The 22,506-nt window shown below is 44.6% G+C and overlaps 1 protein-coding gene across 1 annotated transcript in view; it reads left to right on the top strand.

Annotated features, from left to right (window-relative positions):
- Positions 1–22,506, top strand: part of tanc2b (tetratricopeptide repeat, ankyrin repeat and coiled-coil containing 2b) — a 179,095-nt gene that overhangs the window by 70,655 nt on the left and 85,934 nt on the right. Inside the window, exon 4 of the mRNA XM_056297127.1 lies at positions 20,248–20,319. Within this exon, the coding sequence (XP_056153102.1) occupies positions 20,248–20,319 (72 nt within the window). The remainder of the gene's footprint in view (positions 1–20,247; positions 20,320–22,506) is intronic.

Genomic DNA, 22,506 nt, shown 5'->3' with positions numbered 1-22,506 from the left:
GGATTTTTTTTTGCATCATCAACCAATCATTGCGATTCAGAGTAAAACACAGCACGCATCTGTCCTGTCTGTCTTTTCACTGCAACTCTGCAGTGAGATTGAGGAAATTATTACTTTAAAAAGTAACAGCGACGGTAACACTATTTCAGTAACAGTAGTTCACCATGGTGGTTATATTTTGCAATCAATCCACGATTCATATGCATGCCGAACCATGCGGGAGGATCCACGGAGCAACTATGTTCCGTTACACCATGTGTGTGTGTGTGTGTTTCTGAGAACTCAAGATAATCTAGAATGACAGAAATGGTTATAGAGGAAGAAGGCTGTGGTGGTTGAGGGATGAGAGAGCGAGAGAGAGCTGTGTTCTTCATCTGATCTCTGATGGGGCTTATTTCTGTCGGCCACAGGTTGTAAATAGAAAACACCCAGTAGGCGCTGTTGTTGACTGGCTTTCTCATCCAATCAAAAAAACAATAATTGCATTACTCGTTCTCTCGCAACATCCCACCACTGTATCCGTCATTACTTCTCTGTGGCCCTTTCCTCTCTTCCCTCTCGTGCTCTCTTCATGTCACTCACACTGTCTCTCTGTCATCCTCTTGCGCTGTCATTTTCCTCTTTCTCCTCCTCCCCTATCTTCCACCCACCCAGCCCACCCTGGGATACTGGGATTATTTCTGGAGAACAAAAGGAAAGAGAGAAAGAGAGAGAGAGGATGGAAAAAAGGTATAGCGTGGAGACCTAATGTGTCGGCCCTGTGCGGGCTAATGAGTCTTCACCCTCTTCCCCCACTCATCCTCCTCCCCCTCTTTTTTCTCAAGTCCTTTACATTCCTTTGATGCATTTATTCTCTCAGCCAAACCTTAACCTGTTTATTCCTTGCCTTTTTTCATATTTCCTATTCTCCCTAATTCTTCCCCTCATTTTTTCCCCAATTTTTGTGAAGTCTTCCATTCTTTAGTGCTGCTCTTCCTCTTTGCTTCTCTTCCCCACTGCGCTAATCCCTCTCTTCCTCCTCCTTGCCTCGCTTTCTCGTCAAGTTCAGCTCCCTTTCATCGCTCTTTCCCTCTCGCTTCCTGCCTGCAACTCTGGTTTTCCTCAACTCCTCATCTTACTATCAGTCTCCTCTCTGCCTGTCTTTGGTGACTCCCATCCATTCCACTCTGTTTCACTCTCTCACTCATTTATTCATAATCCTTCATTTATCCATCTTTGCCCATATTGAAAGTGCTGTTTGGCTGCAACACCCCACCCATAACCTCCACACACACACACACACACACACACACACACACACACACAGTATACAGTATGTACTATGTACTGCATAGATAGTGTAGATACTGTACAGTATGTACAGGTGCATACCCTACATATATGCGGATTGTCCACTATGAACCAACAGCCTTCTGGATTGTGCGTTTGACCGTAAGAAGTGTAAAATACCACAGCGATGGCCTGTTTGAATATTTGATGGCATGCAGGGCTTCTCTTCCCCGCCGTCTGTGGCAGCATCCTGTTGTTTTTGCCAGTCAGGGGAACTCAGCTTTCAGTTTGCCTCTTGATGTGGATGGGCTCATTATTGCTGCTCAGCAATGTGTACGCTTGAATAGCAGGAAGTGCCCTTGGTGGCAGCATACATACTGTGGGGTATTTTGTTGCCTCGCGCTGCATGATAAAGGCGAAGCAAAACACGGCGTTTGCATAAGTGGAAGGCAGCGTTGGCTGTTTTGACCCACCTCGGCAGAACTGCTGCTGTAAGGACGACAACAACGAGGTGAAGGCTACCCCCCCGCTAGCGACTGAATGTCTGTTTGCCCACGGCTAGCCGTCCATGTCTGAATGTGTATGTCTGGCTGCCCATCTTTGTGTCTGCCTGTAGCTGTCCATGTCCATGTTTTGTCTGTTGTCTGTGTGTAATTGCCTGTCTGTGTCTGTGTGTAGCTGTCTGACTCTGGTACTGTGGGTGTGTCTAGCCTCCGCTCCTCGTGACTCTAGGCGTAGAAGTGCTTGCTGACAGGATCCATCATGCCTCTGGACACGTTTATCTGGCCCGACAGGTCTGATTATGGTGCCTCACACTCCCATGCCAATGCGAGCATGTGCACACACACACACACACTTGCACATGTGTGCGTGCACACACACACACACACACACACACACACACACACACACAAACCCCACCCCTGACCCCAAAGGAAGATAGAAAGGTGGTTGATTACGCTTGTTTACCACATTTCTTACCCTGTCCACCTATTTTTCTTTTTCTTTTCTTGAAGGCCTGAGCTTTAGAAATGTTATTCTGGCTTAATCATACACGTTTTTTCCCCCTGCTTATGTGTCCTGTAATTCTTGTTACTATGCACGCTGCCCGACAGAAAGGAGGGGTGATGCTCTCTTTGCCGATACCAGCACTCCGCAGTCATAACCCTACGATAAATAAAGAATCCCTTTAACAGCTTAAAATGACTGTTTAAAATTGGTAGTTAAAATCAATCATGATTTTTATGTCGGAATTTGTAGTTTATATTCGCAGCCTATCATTCACAATGCCCGGAGGAAAGCATGTGGTTCAAACCGCTGTGGAGTCCTTTTTAATTTTAACTTTTTATTGGGGCGATGCCTGGCTGGCTGTTATTAAATCCGAGCTCAGTGCTTTTGTTTTGGGGGCTCGTGTTAAAACCCTGCCACAGGAGAACACCTTTCCGAATAGCGTTTTGATCATTTGTGTCATTTATTCAAGTAACACGCTTCTGTTTTGACAGTTCAATAGTAGGTTAGGTCTAACAAAGTCTAAAAAAAAAAAAAAAAAAAACCCCAAAATACAGTCGAGTAGAAGGAGCCTTGCTGAAGGTAACAATTGAAAAACTCAAGTTAAACCAGCATTTTGTTTATAACAGGAACACTATTTTTTGGGGGGGATTTCCCCCCCCCCTCTTTTTCTACCCAATTGTACTTGGCCAATCACCCCACTCTTCCGAGCTGTGCTGGTCGCTGCTCCACCCCCTCTGCCGATCCGGGGAGGACTGCGGACTACCACATGCCTCCTCCGATACATGTGGAGTCGCCAGCCGCTTCTTTTCACCTGACAGTGAGGAGTTTCGCCAGGGGGATGTAGCACGTGGGAGGATCACGCTACTCCCCCCAGTTCCCCTTCGAACAGATGCCCTGACTGGCCCGAGGAGGCGCTAGTGCAGCGACCAGGACACATACCCACATCCGGCTTCCCACCCACAGACACGGCCAATTGTTTTCTATAGGGACGCCCGACCAAGCCGGAGGTAACACAATGATTCGAACCGATTATCCCCGTGTTGGAAGGCAACGGAATAGACCGCTACGCTACCCAGACTCCCACAGGAACACTATTTAATGTGAGGCAAACATTGGCACAAACACATATGCACATGTCCACGCACACATGCACAGACTCTCATCCATATGTTTGAATTTGTGAATTACTTGCTGCCGGTTTGTTTTTTTTCTGGATTTGTGTTATTTTTGCACAGTTTTAAATAATGTGTCAACTAGAAGTGCTTTATGAATAATTTTCCCTTGATTTGGGACACTCTTAATGCAACACATTTTTCTTACCGTGGGTGTAGGCCATAATGTTATGCTAAATGCGGAATACCTGTCATGTTGATGATAAAGGACTACGGACCACGTAGCCTACTTCTGCCTCAACCTAAATAGCAGAGTGTTAGTGTTTGCTGTGGCACTGCCAAATTCCCCTGTCTTTTTATATTTTATGTGTATTTCATTATTCAGATCGGCTTGTTTGCAGTTGTAGGCCCATCTCCCCTTGCTATGGAGATGGTGTGAATTGATGTGTGTGTGTGTGTGCGCATGCATGTGTGTGTGTGTATTTGCCTGTGTCTCTGTGCATGCATGTTGTTGGGGGCACACGTGTGCATGTGTAGTGTAGTTTTCCACTATCACGACAGTAGTGAGAGCAGTGAGGGACTGTGTTGTTCCGGATGAGCAAAGATTAAAATAGCAAGCCACAATGTCTCTCTCTCTCTCTCTCTCTCTCTCTCTCTCTCTCTCTCTCTCTCTCTCTCTCTCTCTCTCTCTCTCTCTCTCTCTCTCTCTCTCTCTCTCTCTCTCTCCCCCCCTCCCCTCCCCCCTCCCTTAATGGCTGCACCCTGCAGCTTGAAAGCTCTGCACTTATATTGGAAAGGAGAAAAACAAAATGACACCTCTCTTGTCTGCCTTTGGCCTTTCACTATCCGACATCAAACGGCCTCTTTCTGGTCATGTTTTTTTTTTTGCTCATGGCTATTTTGGAGATTTGCAGGGCCTTTTTATCTGTTGTTTGTTTGGCATTTAGCTGAAGCTCCACAGGAAGAAGAGCACCATGGGTCTGGCACAAAATAAAAGTATTTATTAAATAAATAAATCAAATAGATAAATAAATAAAGACCTCATTCTGTTCTTGGGAGTTGCTGCTATACCACATATGGGATTTTGAGTCTAATTTTTGTACATTCAATGCACACCCAAGTCCCATGCAAAAGCCTCTTCTTCAGATGCTGGCATGTCACTTGGTTAGATGGGCTCAGCCATGGCCTATTTGAGTCAGGACTACCCCATTTATGAATTTACATAATTTTCACTACTCTTTGTACCTTCTCCTTAGTGTAAAGGCGAATCAAGACTCTTAGCTATGGTGTCATATTGATGTACAGCGTGGAACTGTGTCATTGACGGTAAGTAGAGGACTGGCCCTCAGGAACTGAAAATTTCTTGCCCGAGTTTCCTCATCCAAATTAGATTTGTTTATGTGGTGTCCTATTAAACCAACCAAATAATTAAAAATCTCTTACTCACTGTTTTGTTTTTTCTTGAAATACAGAGTTAACAGAGAAAACAATATCTTTTGCTGCATTGCATGGAGAGCAAACTCAACAAATCTTCCAGCAAGGGATAGTTTCAGAATTTGCCAATTTGATGTTGGATTTCTATACAGGTAACACGTGTCTCCAGCTGTTTGTATTGGATTCTTCATTTCGCAGTGATGCATGTGCCTCTGTGTATAGTGCAGTTCTTTTGTCCTGATTCTGACACTCGAAATGTTCCAACACACCCTGAAAATCTTTCTGCAAATCTGATTTTCTGCAAGTTGGTTCATTTCCAGTGAGGCGTGTAAAAGTGGGTTGTCAAATTAAAGGTGGGGTACAGACTGTTTTGTTCTCATTTCTTTCTGGCTTTGTTTTTGGAACAATTGATGGAAAATTAGTGGAATTAAACACCAATTAAGGGGTCCAAAGCCAGAAGAATAAGGTACTCCAAGGCACAGGTTCAGCATTCCTATGTAACCTATAGTGTGGTAGCAGTTCAGGTGGCCATTCATTGTGCTGGAATATGCAATTTATAAAGAAAAAAGAAAGAAAACACTTTGGGTTTACACATTTGTGGTTGACCTTGTTTATTTGTATTTAAATTCTTCTTGGGAATTCTCTTTCCTGGCAGAGTGAAGGATTCCTTCTGTCCTTTTTCTTTTTCTTACAGAAAATATTCTCCGCCATATTTATATTCCAAAATCTTTTTATTAGATATTCTCCACCATATTTATTAAGCAGTGATGGCGATAGGGTCTCTCTCTCTCTCGGCCTTGCTGTGTGCATTTGTCAGGATACCAACCTTTTCTCATTAAACACGTCCCTGTTGCAGTGAGAGACATCTGCAACCTTAGCAGGAGCCACACCACCCTCCTCTCACTGTAGGCAGCCAGAGGTCAAAGGCAAGTGGAGGTCACACTGTACTCTGGCTGCAGACTCAGGTCTACAATTTACTGAGCTGAGACGACAACTGAAGGAAAACAATTAACTTTCGTTTGACCCCAGCGCAAAGGTTTGGTAACTCAGAAACCTGCAACTCACCGCTTGTAAATTTTTCTGCAAATCCCACCATTCTTTAGTAACTGTCTCAATTTCCGACAAACTATCAGGAAGTTCTCCTATACTAGCTGCCTCTGGGAGTTACCACATAAAGATGGGATAGGGTGAAGATGGATTACTGGTTTCCGGAACTCCACCTTTTTATCATTATCTGTCTGTCCTAAGCCTTATAATATCTTGAAAATGGTGCAGGAGCATTGCTGGAGTTGCGCTGGAGGGAGTGGTGCTGTTGCGTTGCACTAATTGGTGGACAGCTTTGTCAGTCATTATTCTGTGCATGCTGAATCGGACCAGAGTTGTTTTTCAGGCCAAAGGCCTCACCAGTCCAGTAGAATGCTGTAGCCGTGTCACCCCATAATTTATTTACTTCATCATATCATTTCTCCAGCTTATAATTTATAGACTTCTTGCTCCCCAAAGAGTAACTGAACGAGAGGATGAATTTTCTCAACTCCGGTACTCACTTCTGTCTAGGTTGAATTACGGATGGAGTGATGGTGTTGGAGAAAGAATGAGTAGATGGTAAAGGATGGGGAAACAGGGTGGGACATGACGCAGGGGGGATATCTGCTCTTTGCGTGGTTGCTGCTCCTCTACATGTGATTGGCTGGGATAATAAATGAATAGAAACAAAAGTGTCCCTCTTCACTAGAACGCCTAAAGGCAGACCAGGGGCCATACGAGCTTCACAATTTGGTGGCTCCTTTTATTTCTCTGCTCCTACCGTCTCTCTCTTTCTCTCTCTCCCCCATCTCTTACCCTCCTCCCTCTCACTCTGTTCAGTCTTTCTCAAGAGAGTCGCCAAAGGAAAGTTACTCTGACACTTCCATTTCCACTTGGTTATTTTAGCTGCATGCTACTCACTTCTAGGCTCTGTGATGTAACCCCAGTGGTGTGTCAGACTGCAGCTAGGAGTTGTTTGATTGAGTTTTTTTCATCCATGTCTCTCCTTTTATTTATCGCACCCCCCCCCCCTTTTTTTTTAAGCCCACCCACACAGTGCTGCGACACAGCTTTTCTCAGCATCCAACGGTGGTGTAGGTGGTGAGGTATATCGCTCCTCTCTCTCACTCTCACACCCTCTCTCTCTCTCTCGCTCTACTTCCTGTTTCTACAAACACCTCCATCCAGCCAGGACACTACTGAGTGGTGGTGCTGTTGGCCAGAGCCTGACGCACTCGGGCACTCACACATGCGTCACTGGCACTGGGCTGTTCTATCTCTCCTGCCCAGCATTGCCACCATGCTGCTTTTGCTGTTTTACAGATATGCCCCGCTGGCCAGGGTCACGGGTTTTTCCGGGGTTTTGCAGCAGGGGCTAGCCTATTATTTGATGCTTTCAGTGCCGGTAAAAGCCTGTGTGTTCTCTATCGGTGACCAGAGCCATTTGTCATGTGAGGAGCGAGCGAAGAGTGGGAGTAGTCTTTAGCAGACGATAGCTATATGATGAGATTAGTGCCGCAGTTTGGATTGCTTTGAAAGACATATCAATTTTTGTGGGGTATCCAAGTCTTAGTATGCAAGTTTGTTGTTTTCAGCACATGCATGCCACATTTTTCCCCCCAAATACATAACCTGAAGTGTATGATAAGGATAGGTGATGAATCCGAAGAAGCTAAACATGGTGGTGTTTTTGGTGCCAAGCTTAAAACTAATGAGTGATGGAGTGCAGGTTGAACAGGACCTGGGAGGGAAGGCAAGCAAAGAAGAGGCAACAACAGCTGCTTTAGGAAATTTAAAAAAAGACTTCCTTCTGAATTTAACAGTATCATAGCCTCAAGCCTATCAATGGTTATCTAACAGCAGGACAAATAGATCTAGCCATGTAATGTTGCCGAGATCTAGCCGTGTAATGTTGCCGGCGTGGCTGGGATCTAAGTCTTTTTCTCATTTATTGCATCCGCTGTTGCTCTGCAAATGGGATGATGCCATTGATTTACAGTTCGCTGTGGGCACGTAAACCATTATGCAAAAGCAACAAATGAGTTGCGGGTACAAAGCTTTATCTAGATAATTTGCCATGCTTCTTTAGCGTAATACACTTGAGTTTTGCCACTATGAAGGAAGATATTGGGCTTGGCCCAAGTCAATGTTTAGATCTTATTTCTTTGCCTTTTCAGCCTCTGGTGCTCCTGCATTCTCACATTAGAGGAATCACTCCCTCAGACATGATTGCAGACAGACATAGAATCGTATTATTTATTGTCTTTTTAATGTAAAGAAGTTGCACAATGCAAGTTTAGGAGCTTTTAAAAGCCTCTTCTGCCCACATGCAAAGCCTCCTCTTCTTTTCTTGTATGCTGTATAGCTTTTATGGCCTTTGCTTGTACAGGAGTAGGCTACACACATTAGGTCCAGACTGATATGGGCGTTGCCCCGGCTGCAGTTAATGGCCTTTGAAACTGCTGGCTCTGCTGTCTTTCTCTCCATCACTCCCTCCCACTCTCTCTGTCTCCTTTCTTCATCTTCCTCTTTTTCTCCCTCCCTTTCATTTTTCCTTACCTTCTACCTCACTCTCCTTGTGTGTATGCACGCGCGTGCGCGCACACACACACACACACACACACACACACACACACACCCTACCATGGACAGTTGACATTCAGTAGCGGTATCGGAGGCATACCTGCATTATGCTGTCCCCACCCTGGGGGAGTTGCACAACAATGCCTGTTGTGGGAACTGTTCCAGTTGGCGTACTCAGACACTCCATAGAGATAACGTTGCGTAAGAGCTGACAGCATTGTCTTTGGTCTGTCACTCCTAGTGAATGCAACCAGTGACAAACAACTCCTCTAGCAGTTCACCTCGGCCTCGTGCCCTCACCTTCTTGTGAATTGTGGGTCACCTCTCCACCCCCATCGTCTCAGTTTGTATTACTTAATAGTCACCCTGACCTCTATTTCAACAGCCTGTGTTGAGTGGTGTTGCGTCTAGTCTGTTTCATTGACGTTGCCTTTGTTTTTGTGTGTGTATATTTGTTTGTGACACACAGGGATGTGTACCAACCTTGGTACCATAATGTTAAGGCACAGCATGGCACAGACATTATTGTGGCTACTGGGTGTAAACATCTTTAGCCTATGTACCTGTCTTTGCTGACCTTTGCCCACAGGAAGAGGTGGACCTCTTGTGTGAAGGGGCCAAATCATGCTATTTCCCTGTTTATTCTTTGTATTAAAGTGGCCTATTTTCAAACATTTAAATATTTTTATGATCAAAAAGCACCCATTTACAGATGTACAGGCTGACAGGCTATGTGTGCAGCATCTTGTGCTCACTCAGCCTGAAATGAGCTGATTTAGTTTCAGGTGTCTTCTGTCTCTTTAAGCCCCCCAATGTTCATTGTTTGCCATTGCCCTGACTGTGTTGGACTTGAACAAGCTGTAAGTTTAGGGGAGGGGTAAAGTAGTCTCGCTCATTCTTTCTCACTCTCTCACACAGAAGTGCCCTTGCAACAAGCGGTAAACTAGGAGGGATAGTTCGAAAGGCTCATAAGGAATCTTATCAGTATTAATGAATTAATTGATTCACAACACAACCTGCTCTCAGGTTACTGAAATTTGGCACTGATTGATCTAACATGATAACACGATCTTTATGCCAAGTAACAGACATAAAGAAGTTCCTCATTTGAGGACCACGTGGTCATAGTTTTCAGGAAACTGAGACTTGGCTTACTAAACAAGGACATTACCGATCACTATGATTTGACAACGACTATGGTGTCTAAAATTTATCATTCCTGGTTACCAGGAATAGCCTCAGCCCTGCAGAAACTCATTATCTGGCCTAGTAGGGCTAAAATTCACCTGAATTTACCTAATGCATTTAAAAGAAAATACAGAGACTGTGTGTGTAGGCCCTGTGATGGTCTGGCAGCCTGTCCAGGGTGTCTCCCCGCCTTCTGCCCAATGACTGCTGGGTTAGGCTCCATTATCCCCATGACCCCAAGAGTAGGATAAGCGGTTGGGATAATGGAATGGAATGATCTAACATTAATAGTTTCTCGGTACTACCGACGTAATTCGGTCGGTACCCTTACAAGTATCGAGTTCGGTACCCAACCCTAATGTAAACACATGTACACACACCACACAATATCCTTGTATTGCATAAATAAAGCCTCCGCTGTCTAACTCGAGACCAACAACACTGTTGGATATAGTAAACGGCCCCCATGTTCAGAGCTCCAAGTAAAAGGCACGTTGTACATCTTAGTTAGTCATCTTTTGCTTGGGTGGGTCTAGCCGACCTTTCTGGTGGCAGTATTGTGAAAGGGAACAGCTGATTAGCAAAACCCTTTGAATACTATACTGTAGCGAATTCGGGGGGCAACCACAGGAACTGCCGCAGCCGGGACGCGAACCTCCCGCACCGCGGGAGGCATCGCTAACCGCTCGACTAAAAGGTCCGATCCGTTAGCCAAGGGCTAACGTGTCTACGTTACTATACCGTTAGTTAGCTTTCGCACCGGGTGTACAGCTTGAGGTTAATTTAGCCACAACCAACAGTGCTGCATTTGAACACTTGATAGTAGCTACCTTATTTGTTTTAAACACAACAAATCCACAACTAATAAAACGTACTTACAGGTTGTGATCCCGAATCTACAGATTGGCCCAACAAAGGGAACAGCCCGGTCTTTCATGAACAACCGTGTTGAACATCCAGCGTTGTACTGTGCCCAGTTCAGGAAGCAGTCTTAGTAAAATGACGGGGACACATAATAGGTTGGGATTGTACTGCTAAGGAATAGTGGTAAAAGGGGATTTTAACCACCGATTCTTAATTTTTTTCTTACTTTAGAAGTATATACAATGGGACTATGCCTTCGCAACAAAGAAAACGGCGTCTCCTCGACATTGCGATATGCACTAACCAAACTCTTCCCGCCTCCACTCAACCTAACTTTGTTTGAGTCGCCCACCACCGCTATAACTAACTTTGTTTGAGGGCGTGCGAAACTAGCTGCTAGGCAGGGAATATGAAAATGTTACACAATGACGTAGATAATAGAAGAAAACACTGGACTACAAAGAGGTGTTTCAGGCAGTATTTTTTTGTCGGGAGAGAATAATTCCCTTTGGGATGGGCTTTGGGCTTTGTAACTCAGCAGACATTTTACATAGGAAAGGGAAAAAACCCATAAAGCATGATACGTCCTCTTTAAAGTTTGAGTGCGGGACTTTTACATATAAATGAATGTCCGTGACATTCAAGCCTTTGCCAAACGAGTTCACACAATGTTAAGTCTTTCACCGCCAGATAAATCACTCTGTGTTTCGCAGTATACTGGGGTTTTAAATCTAGTGTCTGGGGCGACATTCCCATCCCGCATTCCTGCGCTGGTGCACTGGAAGTGATGCGTAGTAATGCGTTTTATATCAATCAGCAATGATTGCTTTGCCAGAGCTGAAAATCTGTGCGATGAAAGTGTTCGCATGCCTCTGATTGGCTAGCCTTCAGGGCTTTTTGCCAGAAAGCTTCTGGGCTTGGAAGCTATCGCAGAAAAACCTAAGAAGCGTCCAAGAAAAGTTTCTGATGCTCCAGAGAAAAAAAAATGGAAACTCTGCGTTCAGAGAAAGGATTAAAGTCAAAATAAGAAAGTGATCGACGGCGAGGACAAACACAGATAACCGCTGATGTAGCTTTTCCTCGGTTAGCGCTGAACAAAGGGAAGTAATTACTCTCACTGCCAAAAGGGGGAGACAAAACGTATGCACTGCAGGTTTAAACGTGAACGCTATATTTTCAGGCAAACGCGGGAGAAAAATCTTACTGTGAGAACACTGAAGCGATCAAGGACATTTTCAGCCATATTTTTGCCATCTGCTTTCAGTTGGATGTGTCAAGTCTCTGTAATGTATTTTGCAGTATGCCAAATTTTTTCTCAAATGCCATTAGCTTAAGGCACGAAGGCACTTCCGATCTCAAAAGTGAATAGTCCAAAGAATGTCAGTTTCAACAGATGTGGGTTTTTCTTCTCTTTCGATCTGTCCCTTTTTCTGACCCCTAAACCATAACTGAGAGTGACATCTAATGTCAGGGACGCCATAACTCAAAACTCTCAAGCAAAGACCCATAGATTTTCAAGCTAGATTCTGTCATAGTTTGTGTGTGTGTGTGTGTGTGTGTGTGTGTGTGTGTGTGTGTGTGTGTATGCATGCAGTTGGTTTCATGATAGTGATTTACTATTGTTTTGGGCTGGCATGGTGTCAGAACCCTCAATTTACTTCCTGTGATAGACCACACCTGACTTACTGCAGAAGCAAAGGGTAAACTTTGCTTTGACAAGCTCCATGACAGAGAGTGTGAATGTCCGTTTATGTGTGTCTGTTTGCTTCCAAGTGTGCGTATATCAGTGGGAGAGGTGGTATGAGTTTGTTTGTTGAGCAGTAGGGGTTGTTTAGATTTGTCCAGCATCAAGATGGATTCACTACCCCACCCAAATGGCCTCCTTAAATGGCTGCTCTGTGTGTGTGTGTTTGTGTGTGTGTGTGTGTGTGTGTGTGTGTGTGTGTGTGTGTGTGTGTGTGTGTTAGTGCATTTGTGTGCTTTTATGCTTGCGAGTTCGTGTCCATGTCTGTGTCACATTCTATGAACACAGTCATTTTAGTGTTGGTGTACACATGTGCATGTATGCATTTGCAAAGAATGTATTTCATGCAAATGAATGTCTTCCCAGCCCAATGACTAAGCAGATGTCTGCTTACATGACAGTGCTATGTAGTGTTGTTTTGCAGAAATGGAGACAACCCCCTTTGTTTTAAATCTGGTTAAATTCAGCTTATACGACTGTCTAACAATGTGTACGACACAGTACATGACCAAAAGTATGTGAACACCTGAACATCACACCTATATGTGCTTGTTGAATATCTCATACCAAAAACCACAAGCATTAATATGGAGCTGGTCCCCCCTTTGCTGCTATAACAGCCTCCACTCTTCAGGGGAGGCTTTCCACTAGATTTTGGAATATGGCTGCAGGGTTTCGCTCCCACTCAGCCACAAGAGCATTAGTGAGATCGGGCACTGATGTTGGGGAGAAGGCCCGCTCACAGTCGATGTTCCAATTCATCCCAAAGGTGGTGGATGGGGTTGAGGTCAGGGCTCTGTGTAGGCCAGTCAAGTTGTTCAACACCAAACTCAGCAAACCATGTCTTTATGGACATCGCTTTGTGCATGGGGGCATTGTCATGCTGAAACAGGAAAGTACCTTCCCCAAACTTTTGCTACAAAGTTAGAAGCACACAATTCTCTAGAATATAATTTTATGCTGTAGCATTAAGATTTCCCTTCACTGGAACTAAGAGGCCTAGACCAAACCATGAAAAACAGCCCCAGACCATTGTTCCTCCTCCACCACCAAACTTTACAGTTGGCACTATGCATTCAGGAAGGTAGCATTCTCCTGGCGTCCGCCAAACCCAGATTGGTCCGTCAGACTGCCAGATAGCGAAGCATGGTTCATCACTCCAGAGAACGCGTTTCCACCGCTCCAGAGTCCAATCGCATTGTGCTTTACACCAATCCAGGCAACCCTTGGCATTGTACATGGTGAAAGGCTTTCTGTTTGGCTGCTCGGCCATGGAAACCCATTTCATGAAGCCCCCAACAAACAGTTCTTGTGGTGACGTTGCTTCCAGAGGCAATTTGTAACTAGGTAGTGAGTGTTGCAACTGAGGACAGAAGATTTTTACACGCTTCAGCACTTGGAAGTCCCGTTCTGTGGTCTTCTGTGGCCTGCTGCTTCACGGTTGAGCTGTTGTTACTCCTAGACATTTCTACTTCACAATAACAAACTTTCAGGTGACCGGGGCAGATGTAGCAGGGAAGACATTTGACCAGGCAGGACATTTGACCAACTGATTTGTTATAAAGGTGGCAGTGCGACATTGAAAGTCACTGAGCTCTTCAGTATGACCCATTCTACTGCCAGTGTTTGCCTACAGGGATTACATGGCTGTGTGCTTGATTTTATGCATCTACCAGCAATGTGTTTGGCTGAAATAGCTAAACCCACTCATTAAAAGCAGTGCCACATACGTTTTGATTTTTTTTCCCATTTTTTTGATTTTGATATACTGTATTAATCCCCCTGGGGAAATGCCTCTCTGTATTTAACCCTTCCCAGCTGTGTAGCTAGGAGCAGTGGGCAACCGCCGTGCAGCACCCAGGGACCAACTCCAGTTTGTCTTGCCATGCCTCAGTCAGGGGTACTGACAGGAGTACTAAGCGTAACATGTATGTCTTTTTTTTTTCTTTGATGGTGGGGGAAAACCGGAGCACCCGAAGAAAACCCACTGCAGACACGGGGAGAACATGAAAGTGCCACACAGAGGATGACCTGGGATGACCCCAAGGTTGGACAACCCCAGGGTTTTGAACCCAGGACCTTCTTGCTGTGATGCGACAGCACTAACCGCTGGGCCACCATGCCGCATTTTGCCATACAGTGTTATCTGGAGCAAAATGTTAGGTCTAATTTGTGTAGAATGCACCAGCATGTGTCACAAGTGCATTGTAAGACACTTCCAGACAAACAAATAATTTTAGGGTAAAGGTAGACATTACAATGCATGACAGTACTGTCAATTTTGCTTAATCTCTATCAAAAATGTTGTCAGGTGCCCTCAGTAGATCATGGCAGTGGTAATGTAACATCCTCTCAAGTGGCATCAGCAGTAAGTTTATAAATTGACACACAAATTGACAGAGCGAGAGAGAGACAGAGAGAGTAAGAGAGAGAGGGAGACAGCCAGACATAGACGGAAACATGGCTAGTGTCTGCCCAGAGCAGACAACGTTCACTTTATCATGCGTACAGTTTGCTCTTTTGTGATAATGGAGTTATTCATTCTATATCTAGCTCTAAGTCTTTCTTTCGGTAGTGTGCCTCTGCTTGTCTCCCTGTCTCTCTCTTGCCCTTTCTCACACATACAGATATGCACACACCCTCTACTTAAGTAAATTACCCTTGCTACCTTTACTCACGGAAGGCTATGATGTATTGTATGGGTTTTCTTTTTTATGTTTGTGTGTAGGCTGCAGTCTGCAGAGAAACGTCAGCATGTTTTATCATTATAGCTTGCACATGATCCCTCTGTTTCTGCATAAGATTTACAGGGATTTGAGATAGTTTAACTTTTGGCTGTCCCGAAAAACAATCGAAGTGTATAATAGGATTCCTGGATAATGTAAGGATGGTATGTGCAGCACTGCAGCACAAACGTAGCCTGGGATGATGAAATGCTTTCAAGGTCTCTTATTTTCCTCATTTTGGAGTGAATTTGCACCCCACTCTTATTATTCTCTCTCAGCAACTGCCATACATTTTAAGAAAAAAATGGACAATGTTGAAAGGAACAGTTAACTCTGTTGTGGAGCATTCCAAAAAAAAAGTGATGAAATATTGCAAGAAACATGTCTCATGAAAGAAATTTGTGGCCATTGCAAGGTGTGTTATTTTGGTGAATAGCGAGGGAACTCGGTGTGTAGCAGGAAGGATATGGATGTTTAATTAGGGGTCCCTAAGGGCCTCCTGGTGAGACACGGGGGAGTGAAGACAAGCTGGCAACACAGCAACTTAAGGGCCTCACAGAGGAAGCCAGGTAGAAAACAAGGGAGATAAGAACTTAACCTAACTAAATGACTGTGCTTTCACTAAATAAGCCCACATCAAGTTGGAGGATGGAGGATTTCTAGTGAAAATACTCTTCAAATTCTTCATTTTATTTCCTCTAGGGCAGTGTTTCTCAACCTAGTCCTCAAGGACCCCCTATCCTGCATAGTTTCTTTGCAACCCTGAATAGGTACCTGTTTGTAGTTATTCAACCAATCAGCAATGAATTTTGTCAGACGTTGCACACCGTGCATAATTAAGTGCTGCGAGATGATTGGTCGAGTAAGTACAAGCAGGGCTACCTATGCAGGGTTACAATGAAAATCTGCAGGATAGGGGTTCCTTGAGGACTGGGTTGAGAAACACTGCTCTAGGGTATTCCTGGAAGGGTGAAATTGGTGCCTTTAGTGAATTTTGGGCAACCCTGTTTTTAGTTTTGTTCCCGATATCGATGAAGAACTTACTATGGAATATAAAACTGGGGGCGTCCTGATAGCGTGGTGGTCTATTCCATTGCCTATCAACATGAGGATCACCTGTTCGAATCCCCGTGTTACCGCCGGCTTGGTCAGGCATCCCTACAGACACAATTGGCCGTGTCTACAGGTGGGAAGCCTGATGTAGGTATGTGTCCTGGTTGCTGCACTAGCGCCTCCTCTGGTCGGTCTGGGCGCCTGTTCGGGGGGGAGGGGGAACTGGGGGGAATAGCGTGATCCTCCCATGTGCTACGCTCCCCTGGCGAAACTCCTCACTGTCAGGTGAAAAGAAGCGGCTGCCGACTCCACATGTATCGGAAGAGGCATGTGGTAGTCTGCAGAGAGGGTGGAGCAGTGACCTGGACAGCTAGGAAAAGTGGGGTAATTGGCTGGGTGCAATTTGGGGGGAAGGGGGGGGGTCCAAAAACCAAAAAGAAATATAAAACCGAATTTATTTGAAATACTAATATGACACAGCTCTGTTCATCCTACACGCCTCCAGATTTGTTTGAGTTTTGGAGACTCTGGAGCTATTAGACACCTAGCCTGTCAAGGAAGGATTCCTAGGGTCACTGGCTACGACTGTTTTATGCTGACATTGACTCATCTCTTGTCAGTGAGCCAGACTAACCAACCTTATCCCTAGAAAATAATCCTCAAAGAACAGTGGTCACACTGACCAATGTGCATGTATCAGTTCAGGTGAAGTCATTTGGCGCAGTAATGGCATTGGAGTTTTGCGTAGAAGTCGTGTCAGTGCGTCGTCCTCTGTGGAAACTCTCGATCAGATGTCACCCTGACTTCTTTCGTAATGAGCCTCCTGTTCCAGTGTGAGAATGGCTCACCCATTTGACACCCTAACAGCATAGTGCCATTATCACGTCACAGAGCTGCCAAAAAGAAGATGTGGGCAGTTATGTATCATAGATTGAGAACATCGTCTTCCACAACAATCACGGGCATCATTTTGAATTGCAGGGAATTAAGCGATATTGAGATGGACTTATTGAGCTGTACTCATTTGTGTTTTCCAGCTTCTGTTGACAGTGTTTGAGGGATTGTCCATAGGAATGTGAATGATGACCACTATCTGTCTCTGCTGTTCAAATAAGAATGTGTTTCTGTCTTTTGTCAGTGATGGGTCCTCCCTTTTCATGTTCCCTGCTTAATAGACCATTGATCTGTTTGGCAGGACATTGTAGCGTGTTTGCTGCTGACACCAGAGCATTTTGCAAAGAAAAATACAAGTTTATCCCCCAAAGTAAAAGGGTAGTACCACAAACTTGTCAAACTTGAAAAGAAAAACAAAAATACGAGAGAGAGAAAGACAGAAAGAGAGCGACTACAAGGAAGAGATGGAAAGCACACACTCTTGTGCAATTTGTTTGGATTTAGTTGGCTCATTGTAGGTTGTTGCTCTTGTTGCTGCAAAGTGATTGAATCTGAATGAAAGCTTCTTTTTTCATTTGCACCTAAGCCTACAGATTCTTTACCCACTATAGTTGCCACCATGTGTGCTGTGTGGCCCATTAGGTATATGATCCACACACTGGATTGGGTTGCAATACAAGTAATGGTGTTCCCTTTTCAGAATACCAAAATGAAGTATCTGTATTCAGGCCATGTTATGTTTTGAACCAGCAGTATTCAGATTAGTTACTTTTTAGATTTGAGAGGATACCTTTAGAATACTTCCCTCCTAATTGGTGCCAGCATTACGAATGGGACTATGCATTCATGTTTTGTTGGGGGGTGGGCACGAAGATAAAAACTGAATAGATGGAAATTGTCTTTTAAAAGATCGGGTTAGAATGGAATCTCATTCAGCAATGATAAAACACATGGAAAACATCCTTTTAAAATTATTGTTTGGGCATTTTTTACCTTTATTAGACAGTGACAGTGAAGAAGTAGGCAGGAAATGGGAGAGAGAGCTAGAGAGATATGACATGCAACAAAGGTCGCTGTCTGGAATCAAACTGCTGATGGTTACGACCATGTGGCCATGGGGTATGCGCTGTAACTATTCGACTTCGGAGGCGCCCTGGAAAATATCTAATTTGCTGCAATAGATTTACTCTATACATTGTCGTTTGTACAGTGTGTGTGTGTGTGTGTGTGTGTGTCTGTGTGCCGTTGCAATGTACATTTGCATTTCTATTTCATAGCCTATTTCTCTTTCATGCAACACTGTAATAATAATGATAATAGCGTGTTGAGGAAAAGCCCCCCTACCCCCCACCGTGAAACGTAAATGCCCGCTCATGCAATATGCTCGCGAACCGACCCTGCTCCTTGTTAAGAGTTATCGTACAGTCTTTAAAAAAAAAGTTTTCAAATTAATACAGGCACATTTCTGCATGCAAGCACCACATGAAACTTCAACATGGTTAAAAAAAATATATAGAAGGACCACAGCTCACAGTTAATGTTTCAGCCAGCGGTCATTCATTACATTATCAACACCTTGGAAATAGTATTATTTTGAGTTAGCAGCTGAGCTGTCATCTCATGACGAGCATGTTGCTTAAAACAACATCTAAGGTGCTAATACAGTTTGACAACTGCGCATAATAGGTATGCAAATATATGTTACCATTCAGCTTCCTCATTCAAACCTCACACTCAGATGTCTTCTTCTGTGTGTGTGTGTGTGTGTGTGTGTGTGTGTGTGTGTGTGTGTGTGTGTGTGTGTGTGTGTGTGTTTTCACAACACACCGTCAAGGTGAGACATGTACATATCTAGTGTGCCCGTATTGATTTTCACACCATTGATTTTACTAGGCAGCTTTCATGATGATATGGCTCATCAGGTATACTGTGTGATATGCTATTTTTAGTTGGTTTGTTGGTGTTGAACATGCAAGAGAGAGAGAGAGAGAGAGAGATGTCAGGATAATGATGTAGGTAGCAGTATTCAGTCTTTTGCAAAAATACTAAGCTGCAAACACACACATTAAAAAAAATGAAAATATATCCTGGAAAATGCTGAAAGGAATTCAAATTGTTTCTTTTCTGTTCTGTAAGATTACAGGATTTACTGTCAACTGGTGACATGTCCTGACATATCAGGTTGTCCAGAAATTGGCTGCTGAGTTGCGGCACACTCATCAGCAGAGGACTGCTTTCTATAACCAACCAAGTATCAATCAGAATGGCCCAGTTCTCACAGAAACATGCCCCCCAGCTTATTATATCCGTTCATCGACAAGCTTGATCTTTCCACCAGCAAGCCAATCTAGCGTGCTGCGGGACTACAGGCACCGTACGTACGCACCAACCTATCCTTGTATGAGAATTTTTGATGGCAGAGATATACCCAAGCATTTGTTTGGCTTTTCTCTGCCAACTCCTTGACATTTGATTGAAACACAGTGTAGGGCTTGCCAAATGAGATACCCCTTAGCGATAAAAGAAACGTTTTGGCCTTGTACTTGATAAGGCAATTCTGGGTTAATCTGCACAATAAAAATCCTTTTGGCTTAGATTAGTTTTCATGCAAGAAACCTGTTGGTTTTTTTTATTAGTGGATGGCCTAATTCTGGTGGGGTGTATTTATTTGAGGTATAAATCATGATATCACCCTAAGCTCTCCCGGTAGCCTGATGTAGTAGATCTAGCTTCGCTTGAATAGCACTGGATTATCCAGCAATCCCCTGCAGAGGTTTCCTCCACTGCTCAGTGACCCCCCCCCCCACACACACACACACTTCCCTTTGCTCTATCCATGGCGGGTAATGCAGCCAGCCTGCTCCCCTGGGCGTAATTGATCCTCATATCATTAGCCGTATGCAGATCTATCAGCCAAACGCCCACTGCTCTTACTGCTAGTCCTTGCTCACTCAGCCACAGAGATCAGTTTTATTCTGCAATCGCTGCTATCATATTGGAATTTCTGTGCAAATGGAGTGACTTACACTGTATCGGTGGCCTGTGCAATACTTTAACATAAGATGGGGGAAAGATCGCTGACAGCTTAGCCAAGCCATGGGGAAGAGGAGGAGGTGGCGTTTGGCGATGAGTTCCCCCTTCGGCACCATAAGGGGCCGTCTGGGCCGCAGAAGGAAGGGGGTGGATGGACTGTGCATGAGCAGCCTATTGGGGGTCCTCAGATCTCACACCTGGCTGATTGGGGAGGAAGATGTGGCCTTCCTGCTGGCCCACACCCCTTCCCTATACCGCCAACAGAAGCACACTCACTCCCTGTCTCTTTCTTTCTGCTCCTCGTCTGCAGATGGTGGGAGTGAGGACCTCGCAGACCCCCGCTCGCCCAGTCTAGATCCTCACCTGATCCACGGCGGCCAAGGTAAGCCACAGTCCTAACAGCATTTTTTTTTTTTTGTGCAATCTCGGTTTCAATGATGAAGGCACAATGTAACAGGTGTAACAGTAACAGTTGTGATGGAAGAAGAGAGATTGAGGGAGGGAACATGCAACAAAACTGGCTTAAGGCTGGATCAAAATCCATAACATGGCAAGTACAGGGTGTGTGCCCTGAGCTATAAAGCAGGGGTATTCAACTAAAATTGCTAGAGGTCCAGTAAGTCAACCCTCTTCCCCTGCTGAGATCCAAATAATTGGATACCCACAAATACAAGCTCATGATTTTTGCCAGACTAAAGAAATCAGTTTAGTTAACCTTTTTTATTGAACAAAGTATAAAATGTTCTGTTTTGCAGTAACAAGTTTTTGGAATGACATAACTAATCCTTAACAAAATATATCTGATTTTGAACACAGATCTCTTCTGTCCTCCGGGTTGCTTTGGTAAAGATACAAAATCATTCATAAACTCAAATGGGCAAAAATACAGTGCCTATGTTGGACCAACATGATGAATGGAAAACAAAGTGCAGTAAGCCCTTCATCTCTCTGAATTTGCATGGTAAATACATTCTTTTCAGTCCATAAAAAATATAACATCCTCGAAGGAAAACCAAATAAAGGGCTCTTTTAGGCGGAATACAGCATCCATGCATTCCTTTACTATTTCCCCATCTGCAAAGGGATTTTTGTGTTGTCCTAAAATCTACTGTATTCTCAGTGAACACTCACTGCTGTGTATGCTCACTGTTGTGCTGTGAGGGAATGAGAGAGGACCTGTGTAGGTCGCTCATACTGGGCTTTGAGCTTATTTATTTTCGGCGTCCTTACCTTGGATTACTACGGGTAAGTTTCTTAGAAGTGTCTGTATCTAGCTTCGTAATGGTGTTTAACAGTTCCACTTTTTTTTCTTTTTTGGCCTTTTTCTCCCCAATTGTACTTGGCCAATTACCCCACTCTTCCGAGCCGTCCCAGTCGCTGCCCCACCCCCTCTGCCGATCCGGGGAGGGCTGCAGACCCGATACATGTGGAGTCGCCAGCCGCTTCTTTTCACCTGACAGGAGTTTCGCCAGGGGCACGTAGCACGTGGGAGGATCGTACTATCCCCCCAGTTCCCCCTCCCCCCCGAACAGGCACCCCGACTGACCAGAGGAGGCGCTAGTGCAGCGACCAGGACACATACCTACAACCAGCTTGCCACCCGCAGACACGGCCAGTGTCTGTAGGGACGCCCGACCAAGCCGGAGGTAACACGATTCGAATCGCTGATCCCCATGTTCGTAGGCAACATGAATAGACTGCTACGCTACCCGGACACCCCAACAGTTCCGCTTTTGACGACCACAACAGACTCCAAGCAAATGAGGCACACCGGCGTCATAGGGCTCTTTGCAGGAACAATAAATGCCTACTTTTCTGCCCAGTCTTCTTGGAAGACTCGGTTTTCACTGTCAGCATTTCTAATTTTTGATAGTGCCATCTTTTTTTTCAATCCTTAAAAGTTACATCTGCCTGTGTGCCGTGATCTGCTCGCTTCTCTATCTGAACATAGCGTACGTAGTAACCTATGGTAATAACTTGCAGTCGTAGGACCCAGACGGCTCTACTGAGCTGGCGTCGTTGTGCCTGTTAAAAGTCTCTTTAATGACAAAATAAAGAATAAGCCTATCGTTTTCTTTTTCATTATTTCAAAAAGGCTTCGCGGTATGGATTTGGACAAGAGGCCGCCAGTTGGTGACCACTACTGTAAAGCTTTCAAAACACCATAGCAAGTTGTATTCACTAAAATGGAGGAGTCATGGGAACCATATTTCCCAGACTACAAATCTCACAAGAAAGTCACACTCAGCAAAAAAAAAAGCGTGTTATTGCGAGGAAAATAACGTACAAGTCGCTTGGGTGCACGTCGCATTTATATGGTGGTGCCACAGAAATTGAGTGAGTAGAACGGACCCCATTCAAATCAACATTGCAGGATGGTCAGAGCAGCAGCCATTATAGCTGAACCACTGTCATTCCAAAGAACTGACCGTTGTAGCAGGCTAACTTCCGTATAAACCGACTTCGAGCAAGTCGCGGACTTTTTTTCCCCCCAAGTCGCGGCCTCACTGAAGTGATGTTTTGCAGTAACGACCAAACGAGCAGTGGAGAAGTATATTTATGGCCCCAC

This window comes from Lampris incognitus, chromosome 17, assembly GCF_029633865.1.
Source record: "Lampris incognitus isolate fLamInc1 chromosome 17, fLamInc1.hap2, whole genome shotgun sequence".
In the NCBI taxonomy this organism is placed as follows: Eukaryota; Metazoa; Chordata; class Actinopteri; order Lampriformes; family Lampridae; genus Lampris; species Lampris incognitus.
The sequence above is the reverse complement of the archived record's forward strand: the minus strand, read 5'-3'. Positions and strand labels throughout refer to the sequence as shown.